General features: G+C 42.4%; 1 protein-coding gene across 1 annotated transcript; it reads right to left on the bottom strand.

Annotated features, from left to right (window-relative positions):
* Positions 1–5,827: 5,827 nt before the first annotated feature.
* LOC121578324 (vesicular inhibitory amino acid transporter-like) lies at positions 5,828–10,980 on the bottom strand. Its single transcript, XM_041892635.2, has 2 exons — positions 9,927–10,980; positions 5,828–8,520 (listed from the first exon to the last, which is right to left on the bottom strand). The coding sequence occupies exons 1-2, from the start codon at positions 10,344–10,346 to the stop codon at positions 7,333–7,335; spliced, it is 1,608 nt and encodes a 535-aa protein (XP_041748569.1). The 5' UTR covers positions 10,347–10,980; the 3' UTR covers positions 5,828–7,332.
* Between the last annotated feature and the right edge of the window lie 658 nt (positions 10,981–11,638).

Genomic DNA, 11,638 nt, shown 5'->3' with positions numbered 1-11,638 from the left:
CAGGCAGGTCACCCGTGATACAAATCAGTATTTGATGTCCATCCATGTCTGAGAACGTCGGGGAGATTACGCGGAAACCGGCCAATAGGAGCAACAGTGAGCTCTGTTACCTTCAAGTCGGTTTTGGTTTTGCCAGGGCGTTGTGGACTGGTATGGCGGATGTCCATAAGCATACAGTGGGGGAAAAAAGTATTTAGTCAGCCACCAATTGTGCAAGTTCTCCCACTTAAAAAGATGAGAGAGGCCTGTAATTTTCATCATAGGTACACGTCAACTATGACAGACAAATTGAGAATTTTTTTTTCCAGAAAATCACATTGTAGGATTTTTTAATGAATTTATTTGCAAATTATGGTGGAAAATAAGTATTTGGTCACCTACAAACAAGCAAGATTTCTGGCTCTCACAGACCTGTAACTTCTTCTTTAAGAGGCTCCTCTGTCCTCCACTCGTTACCTGTATTAATGGCACCTGTTTGAACTTGTTATCAGTATAAAAGACACCTGTCCACAACCTCAAACAGTCACACTCCAAACTCCACTATGGCCAATACCAAATAGCTGTCAAAGGACACCAGAAACAAAATTGTAGACCTGCACCAGGCTGGGAAGACTGAATCTGCAATAGGTAAGCAGCTTGGTATGAAGAAATCAACTGTGGGAGCAATTATTAGGAAATGGAAGACATACAAGACCACTGATAATCTCCCTCGATCTGGGGCTCCACGCAAGATCTCACCCCGTGGGGTCAAAATGATCACAAGAACGGTGAGCAAAAATCCCAGAACCACACGGGGGGACCTAGTGAATGACCTGCAGAGAGCTGGGACCAAAGTAACAAAGCCTACCATCAGTAACACACTACGCCGCCAGGGACTCAGATCCTGCAGTGCCAGACGTGTCCCCCTGCTTAAGCCAGTACATGTCCAGGCCCGTAATACATTGTTATTGATTATTGCATTGTTGTATTTTGAGTTTGCTAGAAAGGCATTTCACTGTACTTGTGCATGTGACATTAAAACATGAAACTTGAATTTCATTTGATCAATGGCAATTTAAATGCACAGAGATACTGTGATGAGATCCTGAGGCCCATTGTCGTGCCATTCATCTGCAGCCATCACCTCATGTTTGAGCATGATAATGCACAGCCCCATGTCGCAAGGATCTGTACACAATTCCTGGAAGCTGAAAATGTCCCAGTTCTTCCATGGTCTGCATACTCACCAGACATGTCACCCATTGAGCATGTTTGGGATGCTCTGGATTGACGTATATGACATCGTGTTCCCGTTCCCACCAATATCCAACAACTTCGCACAGCCATTGAAGAGGAGTGACAGTGGGACAACATGTGTCGCGCTGCATGAGGCAAATGGTGGTCACACCAGATACTGACTTTTTTGCTGATCCACGCCCCTACCTTTTTTTAAAGGTATCTGTGACCAACAGATGCATATCTGTATTCCCAGTCATGTGAAATCCATAGATTAGAGCCTAATTTATTTATTTCAATTGACTGATTTCCTTATATGAACTGTAACTCAGTAAAATGTTTGAAATTGTTGCATGTTGCCTTTATATTTTTGTTCAGTGTATAACTGGAAGAGGAAGTGTAAACTCTAACATGGCATATTAACTAGAAAGATAACTCCAAACACATTTTCGCTAATAGCAGCTGTTTAGCTATGGTTAAACAAAGGTTAAGAAAGTCAAGAAAGCTTACCAGTACCCAGCAGCACATGCAGCAACTGGAAGGCCTACTCATTGGTGCTTTTCAAAGCCTATGTCCGATACTCCAGTGAGTGTAATTAGCTCCAAGGAGTGTAATTTGCTCAATATTAGGAGTTGAGAAAAAAAGTTGACATCATAAGAAATATATTATTCTATTTGGGGAAATTTTTTTGACAAACATATTTTGTGTGAACCCCAGGTTGAATACCCTACAAGATCTGTCTCATGTCAGAATTAGATGTTCATCCATGTTTCTTATATGTCAAATTTCAAACTTCACATTTTGAAGTGTTTAAGGTTAAGTTTAGGCATTAACTTTTAATTTTTAAGGTTAGGGTTAAGTTTAGGCATTAACTCTGAATTTCTATGGTTAGGCATTAACTTCGAATGGTTAAGGTTTGGCATAGGCTTAAAACATAAATGATCAAAACAACTTCCTATCACTGGATTCGAACACGCAATCTTTGGAGTCCGCACATACAGTGGGGAAAAAAAGTATTTAGTCAGCCACCAATTGTGCAAGTTCTCCCACTTAAAAAGATGAGAGAGGCCTGTAATTTTCATCATAGGTACGCGTCAACTATGACAGACAAAATGAGAAAAAAAATCCAGAAAATCACATTGTAGGATTTTTAATGAATTTATTTGCAAATTATGGTGGAAAATAAGTATTTGGTCAATAACAAAAGTTTCTCAATACTTTGTTATATACCCTTTGTTGGCAATGACACAGGTCAAACGTTTTCTGTAAGTCTTCACACACTGTTGCTGGTATTTTGGCTCATTCCTCCATGCAGATCTCCTCTAGAGCAGTAATGTTTTGGTGCTGTCGCTGGGCAACACGGACTTTCAACTCCCTCCAAAGATTTTCTATGGGGTTGAGATCTGGAGACTGGCTAGGCCACTCCAGGACCTTGAAATGCTTCTTACAAAGCCACTCCTTCGTTGCCCGGGCGGTGTGTTTGGGATCATTGTCATGCTGAAAGACCCAGCCATGTTTCATCTTCAATGCCCTTGCTTATGGAAGGAGGTTTTCACTCAAAATCTCACGATACATGGCCCCATTCATTCTTTACTTTACATGAATCAGTCGTCCTGGTCCCTTTGCAGAAAAACAGCCCCAAAGCATGATGTTTCCACCCCCATGCTTCATAGTAGGTATGGTGTTCTTTGGATGCAACTCAGCATTCTTTGTCCTCCAAACACGACGAGTTGAGTTTTTACCAAAAAGTTATATTTTGGTTTTATCTGACCATATGACATTCTCCCAATCCTCTTCTGGATCATCCAAATGCACTCTAGCAAACTTCAGACGGGCCTGGACATGTGCTGGCTTAAGCAGGGGGACACGTCTGGCACTGCAGGATCTGAGTCCCTGGCGGCGTAGTGTGTTACTGATGGTAGGTTTTGTTACTTTGGTCCCAGCTCTCTGCAGGTCATTCACTAGGTCCCCCCGTGTGGTTCTGGGATTTTTGCTCACCGTTCTTGTGATCATTTTGACCCCACGGGGTGAGATCTTGCGTGGAGCCCCAGATCGAGGGAGATTATCAGTGGTCTTGTATGTCTTCCATTTCCTAATAATTGCTCCCACAGTTGATTTCTTCATACCAAGCTGCTTACCTATTGCAGATTCAGTCTTCCCAGCCTGGTGCAGGTCTACAATTTTGTTTCTGGTGTCCTTTGACAGCTATTTGGTCTTGGCCATAGTGGAGTTTGGAGTGTGACTGTTTGAGGTTGTGGACAGGTGTCTTTTATACTGATAACAAATTCAAACAGGTGCCATTAATACAGGTAACGAGTGGAGGACAGAGGAGCCTCTTAAAGAAGAAGCTACAGGTCTGTGAGAGCCAGAAATCTTGCTTGTTTGTAGGTGACCAAATACTTATTTTCCACCATAATTTGCAAATAAATTCATTAAAAATCCTACAATGTGATTTTCTGGAATTGTTTTTCTCATTTTGTCTGTCATAGTTGACGTGTACCTATGATGAAAATTACAGGCCTCTCTCATCTTTTTAAGTGGGACAACTTGCACAATTGGTGGCTGACTAAATACTTTTCCCCCCCACTGTATGCTTATGGACATCCGCCATACCAGTCCACAACGCCCTGGCAAAACCAAAACCGACTTGAAGGTAACAGAGCTCACTGTTGCTCCTATTGGCCGGTTTCCGCGTAATCTCCCCGACGTTCTCAGACATGGATGGACATCAAATACTGATTTGTATCACGGGTGACCTGCCTGAAATTCCCCTGTCCTATGCCCTTTTTTTCTTTATATACTAAATAACATTTTAGTATAGGGCTAGGCTACTCCAAGCAATAACACAAATTGCATAGGCTACAGTCATTCATAGACAACTACTGTCTAAACCTGACCATCACAGAAGCAAATGGTAACAATTATGGCATGTGACTTGTGCACCTGCTCTCACTGTGGTTCGCAGTGCAGCTTGTTGGATCTCTCTCACACACACACAGAGAGACAGACCGACATTACCTTTTTGGTCTGGAATGTAATTGCATAGAATTCCTGTGACACAGGAATAACACTAATCGATCTCATCAAACAAAACAATGCATGTGTTATTTTTTAATAATAATTGAATATCTGTAATAAATCTCAAAGTATTCTTCAAAAACAAATCTCCATATTTTATTATATTTATAGATAACAAATACACTGAACAAAAATATAAACGCAACATGCAACAATTTCAAACATTTTACTGAGTTACAGTTCATATAAGGAAATCAGTCAATTGAAATAAATTCATTAGGCACTAATCTATGGATTTCACATTACTGGAAATACAGATATGTATCTGTTGGTCACAGATACCTTTAAAAAAAGTAGGGGCGTGGATCAGAAAACCAGTCAGTATCTGGTGTGACCACCATTTGCCTCATGCAGCGCAACACATCTCTTTCGCATAGAGTTGATCAGGCTGTTGATTGTGGCCTGTGGAATGCTGTCCCACTCCTCTTCAATGGCTGTACGAAGTTGCTGGATATTGGAGGGAAATGGAACACACCCGTCGTACGCGTCGATCCAGAGCATCCCAAACATGTCTGGTGAGTATACAGGCCATGGTAGAACTGGGACATTTTCAGCTTCCAGGAATTGTGTACTGATCCTTGGGACATGGGGCCGTGCATTATCATGCCCGAAACATGAGGTGATGGCGGAAGATGAATGGCACGACAATGGGCCTCAGGATCTCATAAAAGGTATCTCTGTGCATTCATATCAATAAAATGCAAATGTGTTCGTTGTCTGTAGCTTATGCCTGCCACCATGGGGCACACTGTTCACAACATTGACATCAGCAAACCCCTCTCCCACATGATGCCATACACGCTGTCTGCCATCTGCCTGGTAAAGTTGAAACCGGGATTCATTCATGTAGAGCACACTTCTCCAGCGTGCCAGTGGCCATCGAAGGTGAACATTTGCCCATTGAAGTCGGTTACGACGCCGAACTGCAGTCAGGTCAAGACCCCGGTGAGGACGACGAGCACGCAGATGAGCTTCCCTGAGACAGTTTCTGATTGTTTGTGCAGAAATTCTTCGGATGTGCAAACCCACAGTTTCAACAGCTGTCCAGGTGGCTGGTCTCAGACGATCCCGCAGGTGAAAAAGACGGATGTGGAGGTACTGGGCTGGCCTGGTTACATATGGTCTGCGGTTCTGAGGCTTGTTGGACGTACTGCCAAATTCTCTAAAACAACGTTGGTTTATGGTAGAGAAATGAACATTCAATTATTTGGTAACAGCTCTGGTGGACATTACTGCAGTCAGCATGCCAACTGCATACTCCCTCAAAACTTAAGACATCGTGGCATAGTGTTGTGTGACAAAACTGCACATTTTAGAGTGGCCGTTTATTGTCCCCAGCACAAGGTGCACCTGTGTAATGATCACGCTGTTTAATCACCTTCTTGATATGCCACACCTGTCAGGTGAATGGATTATCTTGGCAAAGGTGAAATGCTCACTAACAGGGATGTAAACAAATTTCTGCACAATTTGAGAGAAATAAGCTTTTTGTGTGTATGGAAAATTTCTGTGATATTTTATTTCAGCTCATGAAACATGGGACCAACACTTTACATGTTGCATTTATATTTTTGTTCATACATGTTCTCACGTTTTTTTGTTTTTATCACATAAAACCACACACATTTATACGACATAATTGAACTTATTTCATTATTCTTTAATATTCATTTTCACGATATATGATAACGATTTCAGATATACATTCCATCTTTTTGAAACCACAATACACTACACATATGGTTTGATAATATTTCCACAGGACCGTTGGATTGTGCTGAATGAAGAATGTCTCTATGCACATTTCCTTATTTTTATGATCTCTTCATATTTGTATGATTCAGACACTTGATTCCGGACCTCGAATCATTCAAATGAATCTCGCAGGTATAGTTTACAAGTAAAATGCTTTATAATATGAAACATTAGGGGATAAAGTCAAATTTACAGTGTCCGAATTCCATGGTGTTCTTAATCACTTTTCCTCTGTCTGGGGTGAATATGGGTCAAGTGGTTGGGACTTGTGGGGCTAAAACGCCTTCTCCAAACGCTAACGACACAGCCTATTACTTCACAGGCATTTGACGTTTTTTTTTTTTCATCCCAGTTTCATAACCTGTGCGATATGTGTTTAGGCCTAACCATGTGTTTCAATGGTTATTCAAATATCCAAAAACACGTCTTTCCTTACTCAGGTTGTGACCATTGTCTTTTCCGCCTCCTAATTCCATAATGCTTTTCTTATGTCTGAATATCATACATTCAATGCATAGTTAAAATAGTTGTTTATAATGACTAATACTGTTTCAATATAGCGCTTGGAGAGAATACAAATGACTTCTCAATAAATCTCCAAGATATTTGGGATATTCCTAGTATTCATTAACACACTATGTTTCATCATCCACTATATGTACTCTATTTACGTTGTCTTGCTGGTAGCCTATACTTTATTTATATTAGTTGCCATCATAATAGGTCCACATTACAGTATGTCAATGTGTTAATTAATAATCACATTCACTGCCCATTGAAACACTGCAAATCATGTAGAAGAAAGTGGCATCACATCAAACGCACAACATTATTTATACCATTTAAGTCACGATGCCGTCAAATTGTTGTCCAAAACCACATACTTGAATTTCAAATGAAATGTCTCTCAAGGTGGGAAACCACCACGGAGAGATGAAGAAACATGTCCCATTTTGCAATTTTGTTTAGGTCGATTGAACTATTGTAAACCTTCGCTCCACTGAAAAATATGGATATGCATTTTGTTCTCATATTTATACATTACAAGTTGAATTGTCCATATCATATTTTGACTCTCTCCCCCCTGTGTGTGTGTGTGTGTGTGTGTGTGTGTGTTTGTGTGATGAGTGTGCGCAAATGTGTGCTTGCACTGCATTTTGTGCAAGTATTTATTTCACATGAATTCTGTAAGCAAGGATGGGCTGACTGCGCTCAGTGGGGAATTCAGTTATACACAATAAGGGGATATGCAGTAACATCTATATCCAGTAGATCGTGGCTTGGCTAATCTTCTATGCCATACTTGTAAGCTTCTACGAGTCCCTCCATTGAGTGGATTAAACCAGAGATGGCGCATATACCTCCTATTACAAATATGGCGACATCAAAGAACACATGGTGCCATAGCAGCTTTCTCCATAGTAGCTTGAGGTGGAAGAGGCTGGGGAGCAGAAAGCATAGCCCCGCGCCCGTCAGGCTGCCGGTCAGACCCATCAGAAGAGCAAAATGCGGTACATAAATGGCCATGAACAACGTGAACACCACAAGGGCGCATCTGAGAGTGAGGCCCCATGCTTTCAGTCTCCCATCGCCTCCATAGCAATCTGGGAACCATGTGCGTTCTCGTTCACAGAAGAATGATTTCTCCAATACTTCAACCGCAGCGAAGAATGGCAATGGGTATGACAGTAAGGCTTTGGCCACTAAGAAAAGGTTCACAACAGCCCTGATGGTTGACGGCAGGTTGTCGGTGATGACCTCCTTGGTGGCATCCGCCCAGGTCAGGTAGGCCAGAAGGGCGAACAGGCCTTTGAGGACGCATGCAGCGATGTGGGTCCAGTTCATCATGCAGTGGAACTCGCTGGGCTTCGCCATGTTCCCCTCGAGTGACGGTAGGAAAATCTGAGACGTGTAACTGAACACGATGATTCCAATAGAAATGGGGAACTTCTTCACATCGATGTAGAATTTGACTTTGTCCCAGGCCCAGTCGCGCGCTCTGGAGAGGCAGTAGGCTATTACCAGGATGTTGATGACGAAGTGCGCGATAGTGCACAGCAAACTGAACTTTGACACGGACTTCAGGTTCTTAAGGAAGGCGCAGGGCAGCAAGGCTGCGGTGGCCACGATGGCCCAGGCCTTCTGTGAGATGGGGAGGGTGGGAAAGCTATTGTACATCAGGTTCCCGCTCACAACCACGTACAGGATGCACGTCATCACCAGCTCAATGATCTGGGCTACATTCACGATATGGCCACCTAAAGATGGAAACCTCGGTTGACAACATGCGTTTGCAATGTCCACGTATGAGTCCCTTACACGCACCAGTTGGCCGTCTTCATCCTCCTCGTACAGGCAGGCGATGAGGATTTTCCCCGTGTAGCAACACACGACGGCGGCGAAAATAATGAGAAACAGTCCGAGATATCCCCCGTGGAGAATGGCGTATGGTAAACCCAGAACAAACATCCCCTGAAAACATACAATAAGTTATTTATGGGCATAATAACCACGTCAATTCAAGATAAACATTTACAAAATGTAGCCTGGTGTTTGTTGATAATAACTAAACAGGTTGGAGATGGGTGGGCATAAATATAGGATTGCCAATTAAATAATATTTTACAAAATTGAGCATTTGTTGAATGACTATTGCACTTTAAATAGGCCTACATGCATTATGCATTATGAGATAGTGTGTACACGATTCAATGGGTGACATGCTTGCTTGTTGGTGTGGGTTCTGGTGGGCATTCCATTTAGCTGTGAGCGTGCTCTTTCCAGCTAATTTTGTCGTCATCAATAGGGTGAAGGAGACACGTCCTGATGTAATGGTGACTGTCATGATGATGATCATAGCCTTAATATCGCATGATGGGAGGGCGTTTGTCTTGGGGACTTTTTTGCGAAATACACTTCAACGGTCGCCCCAGACCCGTTATTACACTGTGTAGCCAGGTATTACAACTTTGTAGGTGATAGACACGCATAGCCTGTGCTTAATGCAACGATGAAATGAGCTATAGACTAGCTATAAAGTATATGATAGGCTATCGAGGAAAGCACAGAGCAGCATAGTTTAGTCTATATATCTTAATGACCTTGACGAAATGACTATCTAGAAGGTCACCTGTCGATCTGAAGGGGAGATTCAGTACTTTCGAATAGTATAACTGCTGCTTGAATGCGCTCCAGATCAACAGAGCCAAGCTCGTGCGTAAACCCGCATCAACAGATCAGTACGCCTCATTTTCTTTTATCAACTGGGAGTCCATGGAATTAGAATATTTGTGTTTATATCCTAGATATTTTATCATTATTCTCTAGGCTATGTATATGGCTTCAGATAATGAAATACAACAAAACATTACGTTTTTCGCCTTGGTTAACCTCTTATTGTAACAGCGTGTAGATTATCCAGTTTTTTAATAGGTTATGAACCTTCCCAAACCACAGAAATGATCTCCAAATACCCTAATTCATCTCCTAATCCAAAATCAAAAGGTTGTTTTTGTGTGAATTGGGCTCGGGCTAATTTTTTGAATTGATATAACAAACCCTTGGAATAATAGTGTCTCTAGACATCCGGGTTGCCTCCCACAATGTTTAAATGTTCCGGCTTAACACAGTCACTGCTGTTGCCTAGGGTCGGGTTTACGAGACTGTTGGAACATCGAATGCCTTAGCCTCCATTTGCCTTTTCCCGAGGGATTTGTGTTCGCAATCAATTTGGCTTGACTGAAAGAAAATCTATTTAGGCTTAAATTTATTTACATTTGGCTAGCCTATATATGGCAGGTAACACAAAGTAATGAATGAATGAATGAGTGGGAGAGGACACCTGCAAGCGCCATGCTGTTTCAATTATGCCTCTTTACCTGGATTGCATTCGTGACATTCCAGCCAGCTTCCCAAGCCGTGATTTTCGGTGATTTTTCTTCTTCGCCCAGACCTGAGGCTTTAGAAGCGGAGAGCGGAGGGCCGGTGCCATCTCTCTGGTAGTGGCTGTCCCCACCCGCCATTCCATCTTCTCCTCCACCCATCCCACCCTCTCCACTCCCCTCTCCAGCGTCACCACCACCCATTTCATCCGATTTCATGATGTCCATCTGCAGTCCTTGCCGGTGGTCGTAATCCAAATCATCGCAGGCGGCGAATCCCAGCCCCTCCTCGTCTGTGGCGGCCTGGAAGCCCATCCTGGCCATCATGCCGCTCACCTTCGCGGTGGATTTATTCGACACGGAGGTGGCCGCATTTGACAGTTTATTTTGAAACTTGCTTCGGATTAAATGTGCCATTGTTGCGTTCTCTGTCTACCTGTCGGTGACGTTTTTTTTTTTTTTTTTTTATCCAAATACAATAAATAGCCAACAACTAGAGTGCAGCTCTGTTTCTGGATATGAATAAAACTAGGCTATTGTATGGAAGGTGGTTTTATAAAGCCCTGATGGTTGTTCAGTTGTTATCTCCACTTCTTGATCAAAGTACGCATTCTGTTCTTGATCATCCCCAGGTTCATTTCACCTTCAGACGTCGGCTCTCCGTCTTTGCATCTTGTGACTGCACTCTAGTCTTTAGCTCGACGAAAACGTCCGAACTTGATGCACGGTTTTTCTAGGATTACGCAAAATTGCGCGTTGCAATTTCTAATATTCAGTTGGTTTATTGATAATAACGGTTGCAGCAACGCTTCCACAGTTGGTTTTCCTTGGCCGTTACTGAGGCCAATGCAGTATGCTGGAGCTTGAGGGTGGCAAGGAGGAGGCACGTGTCATCATCAGCCTGCCAATGCAAGGACTACGCTTCGTGAAGCACTTCTCCAGCCCCCAGCGCGCGCAGCCACCCCACAGAAGAAAACGGGAGAGATTTGCTGCATTTCTAGGGGAGGTGCTTGCGGTACCCTGTCCCCTCCCCACCCCCATATTCAACAAAACTTCATTCTAACATCCAATGACATTCTGGAGGCTTTGAGTCTTGCATTACGTTACGTGTATAAAAGGAGCTAGGTGGAAACTGAAGGGAGAAACCCATCAACTCGTTGGACCGGGTTATGTAACTTTCAGACTAGAATTTGACAAACATTTTGTTTTGTGACCATTAGTTCTTTTTTTTTTTTACGACAAGTGGACGCCCGTGTCTTCTGTGGCAACGATAGTTGATGTGCCTAGCCTACTGGAATTAATATGGATCGAATTTCAAATTATTTGTCGTTTATTCATGAAGAAAATGCTTATTTTCTTGTTTCGTTGTTTAAAATAGGCTATCGATGGTAAGGTGGAAGTTAATTCCATGTAGCCAATCGAGAGAGAAAAACATGTTTTTTGCTATTGATTTAAATTCTGCATTATTTCTCAGGCTTGCATTTTACGCACCAAAACTTCTCCATTCGTTAGAAGAACGCCGTTTTTCTTTATAGGCCTACCTTAGGCCTATATCTATATCTAAATCGAAAAATAATATAATTGATTTTGTTTCTAAAACGGAGCCAATAATTCATTTCGAAATTGGGTATAAAACTGCTGCATTTTTCAGGATAAATGCATTGGCTATAGCAAGTTTTATTGTGTCCGTAAAGTACGTCATCAAGATA

Source organism: Coregonus clupeaformis, chromosome 12, assembly GCF_020615455.1.
Source record: "Coregonus clupeaformis isolate EN_2021a chromosome 12, ASM2061545v1, whole genome shotgun sequence".
Classification (NCBI taxonomy): domain Eukaryota; kingdom Metazoa; phylum Chordata; class Actinopteri; order Salmoniformes; family Salmonidae; genus Coregonus; species Coregonus clupeaformis.
The sequence above is the reverse complement of the archived record's forward strand: the minus strand, read 5'-3'. Positions and strand labels throughout refer to the sequence as shown.

Coding starts and splice junctions, on each gene's coding strand:
- LOC121578324 (XM_041892635.2), bottom strand. CDS start 10,346: ATGGCACATTTAATCCGAAGCAAGTTTCAAAATAAACTGTCAAATGCG. Junction 8,521..9,926: donor ATGTCACGAATGCAATCCAG/GTAAAGAGGCAT, acceptor GTATGTTTTCAG/GGGATGTTTGTTCTGGGTTT.